This window comes from Nylanderia fulva, unplaced genomic scaffold (assembly GCF_048542155.1).
Source record: "Nylanderia fulva isolate GAGA-0341 unplaced genomic scaffold, ASM4854215v1 Scaffold542, whole genome shotgun sequence".
Lineage (NCBI taxonomy): Eukaryota > Metazoa > Arthropoda > Insecta > Hymenoptera > Formicidae > Nylanderia > Nylanderia fulva.
Window position 1 is genome coordinate 17,179 of NW_028190635.1, and position 18,942 is coordinate 36,120.

The 18,942-nt window shown below is 42.7% G+C and overlaps 4 protein-coding genes across 4 annotated transcripts; 1 reads left to right on the forward strand and 3 right to left on the reverse strand.

Annotated features, from left to right (window-relative positions):
* Positions 1-2,206: 2,206 nt before the first annotated feature.
* Positions 2,207-3,568, reverse strand: LOC114940163 (uncharacterized). The gene has a single exon (XM_029314687.2). It carries the CDS (start codon positions 3,551-3,553, stop codon positions 2,207-2,209), a length of 1,347 nt encoding a protein of 448 aa, XP_029170520.2. The 5' UTR covers positions 3,554-3,568.
* A 965-nt stretch (positions 3,569-4,533) lies between these two features.
* Positions 4,534-5,760, forward strand: LOC114944727 (uncharacterized). The gene has a single exon (XM_029320771.2). It carries the CDS (start codon positions 4,534-4,536, stop codon positions 5,758-5,760), a length of 1,227 nt encoding a protein of 408 aa, XP_029176604.2.
* A 6,032-nt stretch (positions 5,761-11,792) lies between these two features.
* LOC146721132 (uncharacterized) lies at positions 11,793-13,404 on the reverse strand. Its single transcript, XM_085487390.1, has 2 exons — positions 12,597-13,404; positions 11,793-12,451 (listed from the first exon to the last, which is right to left on the reverse strand). The coding sequence occupies exons 1-2, from the start codon at positions 13,402-13,404 to the stop codon at positions 11,793-11,795; spliced, it is 1,467 nt and encodes a 488-aa protein (XP_085343516.1).
* Positions 13,405-13,448: 44 nt separating this feature from the next.
* On the reverse strand, positions 13,449-15,507 carry LOC146721133 (uncharacterized). The gene is made up of 2 exons (XM_085487391.1): positions 14,197-15,507; positions 13,449-14,048 (listed from the first exon to the last, which is right to left on the reverse strand). The coding sequence occupies exons 1-2, from the start codon at positions 15,505-15,507 to the stop codon at positions 13,449-13,451; spliced, it is 1,911 nt and encodes a 636-aa protein (XP_085343517.1).
* Between the last annotated feature and the right edge of the window lie 3,435 nt (positions 15,508-18,942).

Genomic DNA, 18,942 nt, shown 5'->3' on the forward strand with positions numbered 1-18,942 from the left:
TTTACTGAACAATTACCGACGGTTTTGCCGACGACTACTAACTTCTCGATAACTGCCGGGTTCACCGAAGATCTACGAGCGAATGACGCATTATCAATTCGATTACGCAACAAACACAAATGTGCCCACTCACCCTTAGAGGTATAACTCCTCCTCCAGAAGTTAATCTCTTTGTACAGTTTGAACCCTTATTTTATTGCCAAGTTGGTGTCGGGTACATCCATTTTGAGACTAAGGCAGCTCTCTGCATTTCATGCTACTCCACCTTACCTAGAGTCTCGAAATTACTTTGGACAAGGATTCGGAAGCATACTCTAATCATAGGCGGAACACCTATCGGAATAAATTGCGGAGTCTGCAACTTCCGACTTACTCTCACGCGAATCGGTGATTTGTGCGAGCTTTGTCAGTTTACGTACGAAGATTACTTACGCAACCCCAACGACGTTTCGCATAGAGCAATCGACGAAGCTATCTTTATTACAGTAGAGTCACAGGTAGGTCCCACGCAATAATCCGATCACCTCAGTTCCAGCGCGAATAACCTCAGATCGCGGGTATCCCCGGGGAGAATCGCATAGATTCGCGTACCCGTAATAGCGATCGTGTCTCGTGGAAAAAGCCGAGCTCTGCATTCAAATTTTCGCAGCCGCGACCCCACGAGACGTAACAGTAGCGAAATGTCGTTGGTCAATTTGTCAAAAGCCGTTTTTAATTCCCGGTCCGCCCCGTGAAAGTTCGTGCTGTTGTCGCTGTAGAGTTTTTGTGGCAATCCTCGTCGACTAACGAATCTTCGAAAGGCCGCTATAAATCCCGCAGAGGAATAATCCTCAACGAGCTCTATGTGGATAGCCTTCGTCACAAGACAGATAAACAAGGCGATGTAACTTTTACGTGTCTTTTGTCCTCTACCGACTAATGAAGTAACAAGGAACGGCCCGGCGTAATCTACTTTCGTATGCGTGAACGGAGATGATAGATTTACGCGAGGGGAGGGAAGGTCTCCTATAAGTTGATTTGATAGTTTGTTCGCGTAACGAGCACACACGACACATTGTCTAATGCAATGTTTTACGGCATTACGACAACTTAATATCCAATATTTTTGGCAGAGTGTTCTAAGCACAAGTTGAGTTCCTCCATGAAGTGAGCTTCGGTGCGTTTGATCAATTAATAACTCGGCTACTCGACTCCGAGGAATTAAGATAGGGTGTTGTTCCTCGAAGGATAGTGCGGAATTCCGTAACCGCCCGCCGAAACGTAGTAAGGAATCTTTTCTTATGAAAGGATTAAGAGGCTTCAGTGGGCTCTTTCGCGGAAGGTTTTCTTCTCTCTTTAATGCTTTGAGTTCGGAGTCGAACGACTTCCTCTGCGTATATGAGACCCAAAACATTTCCGCGCGTTTAAGTTCGTCCGCGTTAGGAGACAACGCAACATTAGCTTCAAAATTCCTTTGTTTAGCGGAGCGGGATATAAATCTGTAAGCGTAGGCTGTCACTCGAATGAGCTTAGTCCAGGAGGAGTATCTATAAGGGAGATTCCATTCCGGTGTACCTTTCACGTGAAGGACAGTGGACTTTCGACTTTCCGAGTGTATTTGCTTAGTTAAGGGGTTATAACACCTTTGCGTAAGAAATTTTTCCTTTTTTTCATTAATTTTTTTCACATCTAAGGAATAGAGTAATCAAAAAACGGGTTTGAGGGTTGATTTTATTATAGTTTCTAGTTATAAAAATTATTTTTTAAATTAAAAAAATCTTTGAAGAATATCCTGTAGATGGCGCCAAAGATGACCCTTTGCGCTATTCCGGTCCAATCGGTGGCCAGGATTCCGGCTTACTGGTATGACATAGAACAAAAATGAAAAGTTTTTCATATTCTCTGATAAATTTTCCATCGAGGTACGTAGGATTTTTGAAAAATATTAATTTTTGTGGAATTTACACTAATTTGAAAAAAAAGTATAAAAATTTTCACTGAAAATCGTTTATAAAATTGGTTCCCAAAAAAAAACTAACAATTCTATTAAAAAACGGCTACGTACCTCGATAAACAATTTAATTTAGCGCAGAATAAGCTTTGTTTCAAGTTAATCCGATGTAAATTGTGGGAGCTAAGCTGGCCACCGATTTGAAAAATGGTGTTTTACAGAAATCGCATTTAAAGTTTTGCAACGAGAAAACTTGTAATTATTAGGAGCTCACCGTTAATCTGCAATGCCTGCACCATACAGTTGACCTTCTACATTAATGTCCTCGTCATCTGTGGCCTTCCGAGCTGATTTCTGCTGCCTACGAGCTTCTTTAGCTTCCTCGGTCATAGTGCGCTCAGCTGCGCGGATCCGGCGTTCGTCTGCTTGAACGCAGAAATTGTAACAAGCACTTCCAATTATTAGATTTAACACTTGCATAATTTGCATTATGCTGTGCAAACCATCATTAAAGTTGCAAACAGCAATATTTGCGGCAATATCGACGATTGCTTTGTTACTGTGAACAGTTTTTGGTGCTATTGCCCACAGCACAGAATTAAAACTCTCGTTGCTGTTTTGAGTAAACCCGCCAACACAGCGGGATAGCAACTCGTCTCGACTTAATTCTTCGTAAATAGGTTGAATAGCTTTAAAAACTTCATTGTTTAAAGCTGGTTTGTGTTGGTATTCATCTAATTCGTTCTCAGCTTTCGCCTGCTGCCAAGAACACCACGAGTTCTCTCCGATTGGGCAACGGTCGTGCTGCGGTTCGCTGTCCGTTGAAATCTTATAGAATAAAGTCGCCCATATTTCTCGTCTCATATCTTCAATGGAATTAGAATTTCTACGAATAGCCAGACCATAGTATATTGTCAACTCGTCGATCAGTTTGCCTGTCAATTTTCCTCTGCCTCCAAGACCTCTTACATTTTTTTTCAAATTACGTAATCTCGTGCCCATACGTTTTTGAACATGATCTATACATTCTTTTTTACAAACATTCAAATCATCATAAGGTTTCGAATCTAAAATGCCTTTGAATGTTTTGCTGTCTCCATCACCGATGTAATGAGAATATTTTAAATTGTGCAATTCTTCGGACCGCTGAAACATTTCTACGACTGCGTCTACTTTCATCTTTCCCGACGAACCTTCGTGATTTCTTTCGCAGTTTGCTTCGTGATTTGCAGCCCATTCTTCATATTCGCTTGTTTCTTGCTTTCCGTTCCACAAACTGCAGGCCTTACAGAATTTAGATTTCACTGCAATGTCGACGACTTTTCCCGTGCACCACCCTATTAGTGATACGACACCGAACAAAGACGAGAATCCCCTCTTTCTCCAGGTCCCGTCACCAGAAACTGTTATCCCATCTATCTGTCTTCTTTCCAATGACATCTCCTTTTCTTTTGCAGCTGCTCGTTTCATTGAAATTTCACATACAGTATTAGTGGCAACACGAATGTTTGAAATTATTTTGTCATAAAAAGATTGATACACTGGTACCGGCAAACACATAAATGCACAAAATTTTTTAATTCCATTGATTCCTATACCAAGTAATCTCATTGTAAATACCATTCGGCGATTTATTTCGTAAGCGTGATTGTTTATAAGAGGGCTAGAGTCAATATATTTTGGCACGCATTTTTCACAAATAATACCGATTTTGAAACCAAGACCGCGACAGTCTGGATTCTTCAAATTTGATGTTCGAGCCACACGTTTTGCAAACAATTAATTGCGAAATGGTTGTAAAAACGGAAACAAAATTAATGAAACGATACCCAAAAGTATTGTCCACGTGTATCTCGTAATCGTCCGCACTCGTTTTAAGTTTTTTCGCCGACGTGCTCACACTTTCACTTTCGCCTTCTAAAGAATACCTATTTAAAGGCTTCCTTCTACTTATTGAACTTTTACGTGCACGTGAAGTACTTGCTCTACTCCCTTTCTGATCTATATGTAGTCTTTGTTTCTCCATTATTACAACAATTTGAAAAGCCGAAGTCGGTGGTGTAACGGAAACTGTTCGCAGTAAACACACGATTCTGGCATAAAATAAAGTATTATATGATAGGAATATACTGTTTTCTGTTGAAATGGTCACAAGAGACATCTACAATATTATACTAAATTCTCAACTACTCGATAGTTGAAGTAGAAAGGCAGAACTCAGAGAGCGCTCCCAGGTTCTCTCCGCGCGCTATGGCGCCGCGTACAAACATGGCTATTTCGTACATGAAAAAGTTCCAGACCGACTCTAGATGAATAAAATTATATTCTATACATTCCAAAGTATCAATTAAGCAAAAAAAAAAAATTTTGAATTTTTTTGACCCTCAAAGGTGTTATAACCCCTTAATCGCAGTGGTTTTTTAGAAGCGGTGAATCGGGCGAATCAAAATTTGCAAGGCGTAAGTAATCACGTGCGGAGGGATAATAAAGCTCATCCAAGCCATACTAAGAATGTAACTCAAGCATATGTAACGTCAAGCGATTCATCGTGCGTACTGTGTTCAGGTAATCATCGGTTACGTGAATGTCAAGCATTTCTTAAAATGCCAGTTAGGGATAGGATATCCGAAACAAAAAAGAAACGTTTGTGCATAAAGTGTCTTAGAGAATTTTATGGTCGAAGTTGCAAGGCATCTAATTGTAAAACATGTAAAGGTTATCATAATACACTTTTACACATAACTGATTCACCAGATGAAAGATCATCCGAAAGGGTTGAATCGAATAACACAGACACAGTAAATACTGTTCTCAATCATTGTAGCGTTAGAGATGTTACTCATGTGTTTCTTGCTACTGCTATTATTTACATACGCGATTCTCACGGCAACCCACACGAATGTCGCGCTCTTCTTGATAGCGGATCGCAATCTAATTTCATAACAAAAAATTTTTGTGAACGCTTGCATTTAACACACAAAACTATTGATCTTAAAATTAAAGGTATTAGTAACACTCCGATTAGCGCTATTCAGACGATTCAAGCGACCATCGAATCACGAGTGAATTCAGCAAAATTTACAATTCCATTTATAATAATTAATCAAATAACGGAATATTTGCCAACAATTAAAATAAGTCAAATCAAATTCGACATACCGCCAGAAATAAAACTAGCGGATCCAACTTTTTGTACACCTGGGAAAATAGACGCATTATTAGGCGCTTCCATTTTTTGGGAATTAATGTGCATGAGACAAATACGATCTGCAGAAAATACTCCTATTTTTCAGGAAACATTATTAGGATGGATAATATTTGGCGCGATTCCCATCGATGACAAAAAACAACGCAATAATGAAGTATATTGTGGATTGTCTACTTGCGCTTTACAGCAACAATTAGAAAAATTTTGGACGATCGAGGAAGTTAAAGTCTCGCCACATTGTTCGTCTAAAGAAAAACAGTGCGAAGAGCATTTTATTTCTACTCGTAGAGATATAGATGGTCGTTTTATAGTACAACTACCGCTAAAGGATACAGCAGAAAATTTAGGAGAATCATATATTATTGCGGAAAAACGTTTTAAAGCATTAGAGAGAAAACTGGAAAGGCAATCTGAATTAAAGGCTCAGTATCATGAATTCATGGCGGAATATTTAAAGCTGCACCACATAAATGAAGTTCAGATCGAAGAAAAACATAATAAGCCAGCTTACTATATTNCGCATCATGCTGTAACAAAAGAGGATAGTACAACGACAAAACTAAGAGTCGTCTTCGACGCGTCATGTAAAACATCATCTGGAAAATCCTTGAATTTGATTTGATTCAGTGGACAGGGAGAAATTAATAGAGGCAATGGAAAAAGAGGAATAAGGAAAGGACTAAGAAGAAGGGTAGATGATGTGATAAGGGAGACAACGTGCAGGATAAAGATAGGGGAGGAAGTTGGAGGGAAATTTTGGATTGAGAAAGGTGTAAGGCAGGGTTGCTCATTGAGCCCAATACTATTTAACATTTTAATAGCGAATTTAGAGGAAGAAATGGGGAAGGTGCGAAGGGGAGGAGTGAGTATAGGAGACAAAAGAATATATACATTGGCGTACGCGGATGACATGGTGTTGCTGGTAGAGGAGGAAGAAGAACTGAGGAGTATGATAGAAAGACTAGGAGAATATTGAGACAAAAAGAAATTGGAGTTGAACGCAAAAGAAGACGAAGATAATGAGGTTTAGGAGAAAGGGAGGAAGATGGAAGAAAAGAGAGTGGAGATGGAAGGGAGAGAAAATGGAGGAAGTGAAGGAGTTTACATATCTGGGATACATAATACAGAGGAATGGAGGACAAGAGAGGCAGGTGAAAGAAAGGATGAGGAGAGCGGCAGCTATTATGGGGCAAGTATGGGGAATAGGAAAGAGAAGGTTTGGAAAAGATTGGGGGAAAAGATTATGGATGTTAGATAAATTAGTGTGGACAGTAATGAGCTACGGGGTGGAAATATGGGAGTGGAAGGAGAGAGAGGGAATGGAAAGGATGGAGGAAAGATACTTAAATAATATATTTTATAAATTAAACTTCGGCTCGTATACAATTAAAATATGTGATATAATAAAAGGCCAACTTAACGAGCTTATATATGCTATAATTGAAAATTTTTATTTATTATTTACTTCATACTATACAAAAGTCAGATAAACGTTTCGACTGTACGACAGTCTTTCTCAATATCTAATAATATGTTAAAAATTAATTTAGTCATTTCGACATCATAAATAAATACAACAATTATAAGATTATATGACGAACGCAGTACAAATTCATGTATGTTGGCATGAGTTAGAGCGTCAGATGCTGTTATATTATGTAACCACTGTGAACAAATTAATATATCCGCTCAATATTACATTTAGACTTTTAATAAATAGTATTAACTTACTTTTTTGTCAACGAACATAACACTTTTTTAAAAAAATTATTTCTTTTTACTTAACATAGTCACAATGTGTACTTTTTTAAAAAACAAATCGATATCTGTATCTTACAATGTCGGCGCGCTGTATATATACCCAATTTTTAAGATGACGTAGACAATTTTTTTAGAATATCATAATAAGAACCGTCAAGACGCTCGGTGTCCTTTTTTAGGTTGATACTGTTGTTTTCTTCTTTAATATATATCATTTCTGATATCAACCTTTTATAATAATTCTTTTCATAATCTAGGATTTTTGTGTCGTTCCAATTGAAATTGTGTGTAAATTTACAATATGATCAGAAACCACCGAGTGCCTTGCTGAATCTAATCTAATATTATTTTTATGTTCATTTACTCTTGTACCTAATTGTCTTTTCGTCTGTCCTACATATGTAGCATCACATTATTACATGAAATCTTATATGACCCCTGAATTATTTTGGAGCTTATCTCTGTCTTTTTGCGTTTTATGACTCTGTTTAATTTCTTAGACATCTGTATCCTACTGTTATATTTGATTTCTTTAATTCTGATGCTACTAGTTCCGAGATTCTTTCAATATAAGGTATCGCTATGAATTTTTTATTATTGTCATTATTTATGATTTCGTTATTTATATCTTAGAGTCATTTCTTCTTTGTTTAATCTATTAAACAATAAGGAACTTCAGTCCTATTATTGATTTCTGAGAAAATGAGCATCATCAGAATTAAAGAAATCAAATATAACAGTAGGATACAGATGTCTAAAGAAATTAAAACAGAGTCATAAAAACGCAAAAAGACAGAGATAAGCTCCAAAATAATTCAGGGGTCATATATAAGAGTTCATGTAATAATTGTGATGCTACATATGTAGGACAGACGAAAAGACAAGTAGGGTACAAGAGTAAATGAACATAAAAATAATATTAGATTAGATTCAGCAAGGCACTCGGTGGTTTCTGATCATATTGTAAAATTTACACAACAATTTCAATTGGAACGACACAAAAATCCTAGATTATGAAAAGAATTATTAAAAGGTTGATATCAGAAATGATATATATTAAAGAAGAAAACAACAGTATCAACCTAAAAAAGGACACCGAGCGTCTTGACGGTTCTTATTATGATATTCTAAAAAAATTGTCTACGTCATCTTAAAAATTGGGTATATATACAGCGCGCCGACATTGTAAGATACGATATACGATTGTTTTTTAAAAAGTACACATTGTGACTATGTTAAGTAAAAAGAAATAATTTTTAAAAAAGTGTTATGTTCGTTGACAAAAAAGTAAGTTAATACTATTTATTAAAAAGTCTAAAATGTATATTTAGCGGATATATTAATTTGTTCACAGTGATTACATAATATAAACAAGCATCTGGACGCTCTAACTCAATGCCAACATACATGAATTTGTACTGCGTTCGTCATATATCTTATAATTGTTGTATTTATTTATGATGTCGAAATGACTAAATTAATTTTTAACATATTATTAGGATATTGAGAAAGACTGGTCGTACAGTCGAAACGTTTATCTGAACTTTGTATAGTATGAAGTAAATTAATAAACAAAAATTTTTCATTAATAGCATATAAGCTCGTTAAGTTGGCCTTTTATTATATCACATATTTTAAAGATACTTAGATGGACGCTAAGGGTAGAAAGGAGGACACCAGGATATATGGTAAGAGAGGAATTGAGAAGAGAGAAGTTGAGGATAAGAGCAGGGAAGAGGGCTTGGAATTTTGAGAAGAGAATGGGAGGAAGGAAGAGGAAACAAACTAGCGAGAAAATGTGGAAGGAAATGAGAGAAAGGGCAAAGGTAGGAAGGGTGGGATCGGACTGGGAAAGGGAAGAGTATTTTAGGAAAAAGATGTAGAAGGATAAGAGGAGGTGGAGGAGAGAAGAGGAGAGGAAGAGGGATGGTTTGGAGAGATACATAAGGAGGGATTTGGAGGAGCAGAGGAGGGAGAGGGAAGAGAGAATAGAGGGGTCAAAATTTAACAAATGGTACAAGGAGGTTAGAGGAGAAGGAGTGCCAGAATACTTAAGAAAGGATTGGGGAGAAAGTAGATGGAGGAGAGTAGCAAGATTTAGATTAGGAAATGAGATATTAAAAAGCAGGTATTGGGAAGAAACAGAAAAGAGGAAATGCAGGATATGTGGAGAAGAGGAAGAGTCATGGGAGCATGTATGGGAGAGGTGTGGATTGAAGGGAGAGAGGAAAGAAAGTTGGCAGGAAGTGGTGAGGGAGATATTAGGAGAAAAGGGAGAGGGGGAAGGATGGATGAGGAAGATAGAGAGAGAGAGAGAGAGTGATAAGAGAGGGGAGAGGAGAGAGAAGTGTATGGGGAGATTAAGAGAGAAGAAGAATGAATGGAAGAGTGAGTGACGCGAGGGGGACAAAGGGAAGAAAGAAAAAGAAAAAGAAAAAAAGGCAAGAGGAAACGGAAGTCCCAAAAGCGTGTGTGTGTGTGCATGGGGTTGGGCAGAAGCCATGGGGAGACGGCCTGGGCACGGGCGACCCAAGGCGGAAGTCCAACCCCTTAGGACATTAAGTTAAGTTAAAGATAAGTTAGAAATAAGCTAGGTTAAGAATAGGAAGATCATTGTAAGCGTGTTTTTTATTTTTGTATTTTTTTTGTTTGTATTTGCGGCTGTTGTATTGTTAAAATTGTAAGGGAATTGAAACCCCAAGGGGATCAATGAAATTTTACTACTGCTACTACTATAATTATATATATACCTATAGTATAAGATATATACAGAGTTTACCAAAAGTGTGGCAAACCCCTAAATATCTCGGAAAATATACTGTATAAGATTTAACGTTGTAGGATGCCGGTTAACGTGATCAAATAATTGTACGCGTTTTGAAACGGTTTAATTAGTTTATTCACTTTCTACAAGTTCGTCGCGTAACCTAGACTTATGTTTCTCGGCGCTATCGCTCTCTCGAGGACTGACTCGAGGGCTGCGCGAATTTCGGAGCTCGCGTAGGGCGGCAGCCGATCGGGGTCCTCGATTGGACCATCGGAAAATCAGGCGATGTACACACGCCAATTAGCGGCGAGTGTACACGTTGGTTTCACGTGTTTCCTTGGCGTAAACACTAAGGAATTTAACAAAAAACATTCTAGAAAATTCGATCGTCCTCGAGGATTCGATCCGAAGAACAAATCTTCAACATACCGCCGCCTTCGTATGCGAACGAATGCGAAATAAAGTTAAACGAAGCGGGAACGAATCGTCGAGGAAGATGATTACAAAACATACAGGTGAAGACGACTCGCGCTGAGAAAGTCGTCTCGAAGATTACATAACTCTTACAAGTTAGCGGCTTTATCCGTTGCGGACGCGTTAGAGTTATCACGTATTGGCAGTCGGCATAATTGCGCAATAGGTCGTTTCAATGTGGACCGTGCGGTGCGTATGGTCACAACTCGAACGAGTCCATCAGATTCCAGGATGGATCTGCTGTACTCGGGCAAGCTCCCATTTGCTCGGAGGGAGCACGGGACTTTTAACTAATACTAATTCGCCTATTGCGAAGTTAGGAGACTGCTTGCAAACCACTTGTTTCGCTGTTGAAGCGAATGTAAATAATCCTGTGACCAGGCCACGCCACACGGTTTCCTGCATGGCATGGACTAGTTGCCATCGCGGAGAGCTACGCGGGTCGATCGCGAGTACCGATTCCTCCGGAACGGCTACGAGGGGCCGTCCAATCAGAAAGTGACCCGGGGTGAGCGCCGACAAGTCACCCGGGTCGGTCACTAAGCGGAGCGATTGGGTCGCGAGTTAAGGCACGCTTCTATTTTACATAGAAGCGTCGCGAGTTCAGCCCTCGAAAGTGTGTGGGAACCGACAGCGCGCCTCAGATGCGTTTTAAGGCTCTTGACTCCGGCCTCCCAAAGGCCGCCGAAATGTGGAGCGGCGGAGGGAATGAGAATGCCAGTTCCACTCCGTCGCCTGCGAGCGCGTTTCGCAATTCAGCATCCTTCGATAAGGATTGAAAGTGTCGATGGAGTTCGTGGTTGGCTCCATGAAAATTGTGCCGTGTTGTCGCTATACATGTGACGCGGCAGACCTCTTCGGCTAGCGAACCTCTGATAGGCTGCAAGAAAGCCGGGCGTGGAGTAATCTTCCACTAATTCGAGGTGAATCGCCCTTGTAGCAAGACAAACAAACAGAGCGATATATACCTTTCTAGCCTTTTGCCCTCTGCCGACGAATGAAATTACGTGGAGTGGGCCGGCGTAATCAACCCCACAATGAGAGTAAAAGGCGCCGAAGGGTGACACGAGCGGCTGGAAGGTCGCCCATGAAACTGAGAAGACAATTTAGCCGCTTGACGAGTGCAGACTACACATTTTCGAATGTGCGCCTTTACTGAGCGGCGGCCATTCCAATGATCCAGTATCGCTGACGCAGCACACGGAGTACTAGCTGTGTTCCCCGTGGAGCGTGGATTTATGAGCGCGATCAATTAAGAGATCGGATAAGTGATGTTTCGGAATTATTATAGGATGTTGCTCGTCATAGCTGAGCGCGGAATTCGTCAACCGCCGCCCAGACGGAAGTAAAGAGTCCTCTCCTAGAAAAGGACTCAATCTGCTCAACGAGCTCGAATGCGGTATGGTGCCGTTAATTCTTAGTGAGCGCGTTTCCCGTTCGAAGAATCTCCTGTGCAGATAGCGCAACCAGAAGAGTTCCGCCCCCCTAAACTCGTCGGCGTTCAGAAAGGGGGATTGTTGGGAGCGAGACGCGCTCTTTTCTTTTACACGATTAATAAAGCGATTCATATAGGCAGTCACGCGGACAAGCTTGTCAAGTGGAAAAACCCTATATGGGAGTTCCCAACCCTCGGCCTCTTGGAACATGGAGCGTCACAGGCCGTCTTCTTCCAACCGACCACCTGCTGATCGGTGACAGAGTCGAGCGGAGCTGAGACATTCAAGAATCGGGCACGCAGTTGATGGTTTCTGAAGCCATCGTGGACCGTTCCACCATAGCGGGTGAGTCACGAGCTCGGAGGCGGTCAAGCCGCGCGAGGCACAGTCCGCCGGATTATCGCGAGACGGAACGTGATTCCAACAAACGGAATCCAGACCGGTATGCACCTCGGATACGCGGTTAGCCACGTAGGTGCTCCATTTTGATGGATGTTGACGGAGCCCACGCGAGAGCGATGGTCGAATCCGTCCATCCGTATATTGGAATCGGAGGTAATTTTCAATGATGTCAAGGTCCACTTGATTAGCCGGCTGAGGAGGACGATAGCGTTTCAGTTCCAAGCGCGGGATGCTTACGGTTTTGATCGGCGCGACCTTTGTTTTAGCAGCGAGCAGAGTGATTTGAAACTTCGTTGGCGAAGGAAGCACTCGAATATAAACGACCGCCGCGTAAGCGCGGTTTGAAGCGTCGGCAAACCCGTGGATTTCGAACGCGAGGTTATTGGAATGTCGACCGGTCCAACGCGGTATTCGGACGCGGTTCAATGATTCTAAATCGTTGGTGTAGCTCTCCCAACGATCGCGCAACTCCTCTGGAAGAGGGGAGTCCCAATCACATTTGAGAAGCCATAATTCTTGTAGCAAGATTTTCGCGGTTACAACAACCGGAGCAGCCCATCCTAGTGGGTCGTATAATTTTGCCGTGAACGAGAGAACGGAACGTTTTGTGTGCGTAACCGATCTCAACGGAAGTTATCACGAATTTGAACGCGTCCTCTTTAGCAAGCCATGAAAGCCCGAGAACCTTGAGATTATCTTCTTTTACGAGTAAATGATCGGTGACTTCCGGCTGATGAGCCGAAAGTCCTTGAAGAAGAGAGGAGGCATTAGAAGCCCACTTTCGTAGTTGAAAACCTCCCTTTCGCAGGATCTCAACTAGTTGGACACGAGCTTCTATCAATGAAGTCGTATCGTCCGCTCCAAAGAGTGCATCGTCCACGTAGAGGGACTCGCTGAGAATTGGAACGGCCGCGGGATAGTTGTCGCCTTCATCTAGAGAAAGCTGTTTCAGTACCCTCATTGCGAGGTACGGAGCGGGGGCGAGCCCGTACGTTACAGTGAGAAGGCGATAGTGTTCAATCGGCCCATCGGCCGACGATCGCCATAAGATTCTTTGAAAATCCGCGTCAGACGGATGCACGAGAATTTGGCGGAACATTTGAGCAATGTCCGCCGTGTAAACAAATTGCCATTGACGCCAGCGCAATAATATAGCGGAGAGGTCTTGCTGCAGTCTCTGACCGATCAGTAAGTGATCGTTAAGCGAAGTCTTATTGCTCGTTTTGCACGAAGCGTTGAAGACAACGCGCAATTTCGTAGTGCAACTCGAGTCGCGCAAAACGGGATGATGAGGAATATATACCGGCTCGAACTCGGAGCGGTCAGATAATTCCACCTTCCTCATGTGACCGAGCGAATTGTACTCTCGTAAGAACTCGTTGTACTGCGCGTGAAGTTCAGGACGAAGCCGTAGCTTTCCTTCCATTTTATTATAAAGCGAGGTTGCAATGTGCAAAGAATCACCGATTTTTATCGGGAAATCATGCCTGAAGGGCAATCGAACCGCATAGCGTCCCTGAGGGGTACGATAGTGGTGGCGATGAAATGAGCCTCGCACCTCTCCTCCTCCTCCGTGAGGGGGACAGGCCGCGAGATCTCCTCATCTTCCCAGAACTTCTGGAGAAGAGAGTGCGTGCTTTGTTCCAACACGCAGTTTAATACAGATGCTTGAGCAGTAGTAGTCGGCCTACTATTTGTGGGGCCGGAAAGGATCCAACCGAGAGCGGTCAATTGCGCTGTCGGAGTTCCAATAGGACCTTGACGGACATCGCGCTTCAGAAGCGAGCCGTAAAGGTCAGCACCGATCAACAAATGAATTTGATGTTGACTGGAAGGATCAGGGTCAGCAAAAGATAGACCCTGTAAATGAGGCCACGCATCGAAGGGCTGAATCCGCGAGGCAGCGTATGCAGTAATGCGTTGAAAAATGTAAGCCGTCAGAGGAAAGCTCGGATCGGCTTGAGCACACGGGGTTAACTGTAGTTTTACGCGCGATTTCGCAGTACCCGTGTATTTTTCGCCGAAGCATTTAATTTGTAAATCGGCTCGTTGCCGTTTAGTGCGCAACGCCTGTGAGAGCGATTCTGATATAAAGCTAAAAGTGGATCCTTGATCCAACAACGCGCGAACCTTTAAGCAGCGACCCTCCCCGGTGTGGAGGTCGACCCATGCGGTCGCCAAAAGGACATTTGGATGTTCCTGAAGCGAGGGGGGGTACTATCTGGACGGCCGCAATCGTATTGACCGTTTGATTAGTAGTCGCATTAGATGCGGCTTGTGACGCTGATTCGGAGATAGTAGCCTCGGAACTGGCCAAGTTATCGGAGGCATTTTGATTTGCCGCTGAATGCAGCAATGTGTGATGCGAGCGACGACATTGTCTGCACCGATATTTGCTCGGGCATTTAGACGGGAAATGTCCGGACTTTAAGCAGTTAAAGCAGAGTTTATGCTGGCGCGCGAGAGCAAAGCGCTGTGAAGCTGATTTCTTCGCGTAGTCTTCGCATTTCGAAACGTGATGCTCACCGGAGCAACAAATACATTTAAAGGCAGTCACGTTGTTTACTGTTAAACGCGGTTTATCATTTTTCGAAAAACCGGAGTCCTTGCTTGAATCGGCAAAGTCCGACAATCCGCGTATACGGAGAGTTAAAAACTCATTAAGCTCCTGATAAGAAGAAGGCTCATTTCGTTTGATTCGCCTTAAATTCCATTCGGTACGTGTTCTCGCGCTAAACTTTTGCGTTATTGTATAAACAAGAATGTCGTCCCATTGTTCTACGGGACGATCGAGATTTTTTAACGCGGCTAACGATGCAGACACTGTGTCGCGCAATTTTCGCAAATCGCTGACAATCTCGCTTTTCATTACCGGAAGGCTAATAAACGCGTGTAAATGAGCATAGATTAACGCTTGCTTATCGTCGTATTCATTGGTTAACAATTGCCAGGCAGATTCGTAATTCGCATCGGAAATTTTTAAATTATTGATCAGCAAGGAAGCGTCTCCCGTTACGCTCGTTTTTAAGTAATGAAATTTTTGTGAATTTGAAAGAGCGTCGTTACTTACTACAAGAGATTCGAAAATGTTTCGGAAATTTTCCCAATCGGTTAATTTCCCAGAAAACTTTGGCAGCGCGATGCGTGGCAATTGGAAGCAATGATTATTTGTTTCGCGAACGGAGGAATCGGAACTACGATCGGTAAACGGAATTGTATTAGGAGATAATCGACTTATCGTATCTTGCAGCAGATCGGCCGTGTCGATGTAGACATCCTCAGCTCTCAGGAACTCTTCCAGAGTGAAATACGGCAAGGTCGTTTGCTGCTCCGTGGTCGTCTTTTGAAGCAGTTTGACATGAAGGCCGCGGCAGGCGGCCCAGTGCTCCTCCAACTTGGCAAGCCTACTTCGCGTCTTGGCGAGTGTCACGTTGGATTTGGCCAGCTTCTTGAAGTTGACGAGATCTCGTTTGATTTCGTCAATACAAGCTCCCTGCTCGATGAGCAGGTCACTCACGACAGTCGACATGATTATCGATGCCGGATTGTTGAATCGTTTATCGATTATTCGCTACTGAAGCGAAATCTTCAAGCGCGTGCGCGGACTTGAAGCGCCCGCTGATTGACGCGCGCGAGAGAGAGAGAGAGAGAGAGAGAGAGTCCGAGCGCGAGCTAGCGCACCGTCTCGTTAAGCCGTTATCGGCTGTCTTTCTCACACGAAGCGATTGCGTGGCGCGTGATAGCGGCGTCGTAATTGCAAATCGCGAGGTTTTTTAAATCTTAGAAACGTCGAAAATCAACAAGATAATCGAGAGATGCACAGAGAGATGCACGACGGCGGACGCGTGATAGCGGCGTCGAAATAGCGAGTCGCGCACCTTTTTTTTTAAATGTTTAGAAACGTCGAAAATCACCAAGATAATCGAGAGATGCACAGAGAGATGCACGACGGCGGACGCGTGATAGCGGCGTCGAAATAGCGAGTCGCGCACCTTTTTTTTAAATGTTTAGAAACGTCGAAAATCACCAAGATAATCGAGAGAGTCACAGAGAGATGCACGACGCGTACGCGTGATAGCGGCGTCGAAATAGCAAGTCGCGCACCTTTTAAAATGTTTAGAAACGTCGAAAATCACCAAGATGATCGAGAGAGTCACAGAGAGATGCACGACGCGTACGCGTGATAGCGGCGTTCGCGGTCGTTTACACTTTGGTCTGCGAGAGTCAAAAGTCAGTGAAAAAAATGCACTGGTTAAGATTCACCGGTGCGGTGCGCGTGATAGCGGCGCACGTTCACTGAGAGTCACTGTTAATCAGTACGAGTCACGATTGATCATTGAGAGTCACTGCGAATACCGTAACGCAAAGCGCGTGCTTGCGGCGCTTGCGGATAACTCGCGTATGTTCACCGCACTCAATTAAAAATCACTGGCGCGTGATAGCGGCGCCGGAGTTGAGAGTCACTGAGCGCGAGTAGCGGAGTACACGTGCAGTCACTAATCTCGAACGGCGTTTAACTGCCGTCCGAATGCAAGATTGCAAAGCGCGTGATAGCGGCGCTTGCACTGCAAGTGACACTTCAACGTCGAAATTCTGTCTACTCAAATGCAGAATTCGATGTACACCGGGTACGTGAGGGCGCGTGACCGTCACGTGGCCGGAGCGCCGCGGCTTAGGCCGGAGCGACGGCAGGCGCGCGGCCGAGAGAGCCGCAGCTAGAGAGAGAGAGAGAGCGAGCGAGAGAGCTTCGGAGCGCGCGGCGTGATACCGTCTCTCTCGCTCTTCACGTCTTGGAGAGAGCGCGAGAGAGAGAGAGAGAGAGATAGACTGTTTCGGAGCGCGCGCGACGGCTTGTTGTCTTGTAGCGCGGTCTCACTCCCGCACACGGAGTTTTTCTACTCTAAACGAGAACGCGTAATTAGCGTATTTCTCTTGCCGCGGATCACTGCGTTTTTAAATTTACTGCCCCGATATAGGCACACGAGGCAGAAATTGTCAATTGTTCGAATAAGGTACGAAACGAAGGAGCCCGTTCTTTTCGCGATTTCACTATCACTCGATCGGTTTTTAATATCCGGCTCGAAGGACCATTTTTATATGTATAAGATTTAACGTTGTAGGATGCCGGGTTAACGTGATCAAATAATTGTACGCGTTTTGAAACGGTTTAATTTAGTTTATTCACTTTCTACAAGTTCGTCGCGTACCTAGACTTATGTTTCTCGGCGCTCGCTCTCTCGAGGACTGACTCGAGGGCTGCGCGAATTTCGGAGCTCGCGTAGGGCGGCAGCCGATCGGGGTCCTCGATTGGACCATCGGAAAATCAGGCGATGTACACACGCCAATTAGCGGCGAGTGTACACGTTGGTTTCACGTGTTTCCTTGGCGTAAACACTAAGGAATTTAACAAAAAACATTCTAGAAAATTCGATCGTCCTCGAGGATTCGATCCAAAGAACGAATCTTCAACATATACGTTTTACAGAAAAGTGTTTCGAACAAAAGTTGTAGGGTTTAAAAAGATCCACATATTGATTCTATCAGATTGACCTTGGATGGCGTCGTCAAGGTCAGGTCAAGGTCACGTTGATTTTTTTAAATGGCACCCCCTACATTTGATTGCATATTCTTATAGCTTAATTTAAGAGCTTTCCAAAGCACTATAATAATGTTCATTTTTATTACGTACTTTGCGAGTTATGAGGGTTTAACGTTAGAGTACCGCCGGTTTTAACATTATTCAAGGTATATCACATGGAGGTTACTCGCTCGGATTTGCATCTGTTGTGTGTGTGATCCAGTCAACTATAAGGCAAGATCGATCGTGGATCTAGCCAACTAGAACAAGATCGGTCGTGGATCCAGTCAGCAAAAGCAAAGACCCAACTGAAACCATATCTGATCGAAGTTTTCACCTGTTATTGCTTGTATTGCCGAAAGTATCTGATTCCTCAACATATCCTCATATTTCGCTGAAGTCAAATTACCAAAAAAACTGCTCCATAAAACGTGTATAAAACATCTCGTTAGTTCCTTTATTTACCGCTATGTGACGCACGATACATGCAGTCTAACTCGCATTTAACATTCAACTAAGAATGTATAAAGCTATCAAAGAACGAGCACCTTCTAACTGCAGCTTTGAGCAAGCAGAAATTAATTGTTATCGTCCAAATACAACGTACGATTAATTAAAATTAAACGTTTTAAAAATGGCTCGCGAGTTGTCGGAACGTGAGGGAGGAGAGGATTGGCCACCTCGGTCACCAGATCTAACTCCTTTTGATTATTATCTATGGGGATACCTGAAGAGTAAGGTTTACAGAACAAAACCTAAAACCATTAACGAATTGATACAGCGAATAAGGGATGAAATGGCTTTGATACCTTTTGAAACGAATCGTAAAGCCATTTCTACATTCTACCAAAGATTAGCATATTGTCAGGAAATCAATGGCAGCCACTTTCAGCATTTACTTTAACACATTAAAACACATCTGCAATTGTCTGGTGCAACCTAACCTAATCTCTGTATACACGCACCGCACGCACGCACACGCATTTCGAACAATTATTATGATAAATAAGCATCCACAAATTTGTTTACTATGTCGATTACTTTCCAAATCTTTAAATGCTCCATTGTAATTTGGTTGGGTCTTTGCTTTTGCTGACTGGATCCACGACCGATCTTGTCCTAGTTGGCTGGATCCACGACCGATCTTGCCTTATAGTTGACTGGATCACACACACAACAGATGCAAATCCGAGCGAGTAACCTCCATGTGGTATACCTTGAATAATGTTAAAACCGGCGGTACACTAACGTTAAATCCTCATAACTCGCAAAGTACGTAATAAAAATAAACATTATTATAGTGCTTTGGAAAACTCTTGAATTAAGCTATAAGAATATGCAATCAAATGTAGGGGGTGCCATTTAAAAAAATCAACGTGACCTTGA

Bases quoted from the DNA above. Each gene is read 5' to 3' on its own strand.
- LOC146721132 (XM_085487390.1), bottom strand. From the start codon at position 13,404: ATGGAAGGAAAGCTACGGCTTCGTCCTGAACTTCACGCGCAGTACAAC. The intron at 12,452-12,596 runs GTTACGCACACA...CCCCTCTTCCAG, and splicing joins GATAACTTCCGTTGAGATCG to AGGAGTTGCGCGATCGTTGG.
- LOC114940163 (XM_029314687.2), bottom strand. From the start codon at position 3,553: ATGGTATTTACAATGAGATTACTTGGTATAGGAATCAATGGAATTAAA.
- LOC146721133 (XM_085487391.1), bottom strand. From the start codon at position 15,507: ATGTCGACTGTCGTGAGTGACCTGCTCATCGAGCAGGGAGCTTGTATT. The intron at 14,049-14,196 runs GTACCCCCCCTC...TCGCTCTCACAG, and splicing joins CGATTGCGGCCGTCCAGATA to GCGTTGCGCACTAAACGGCA.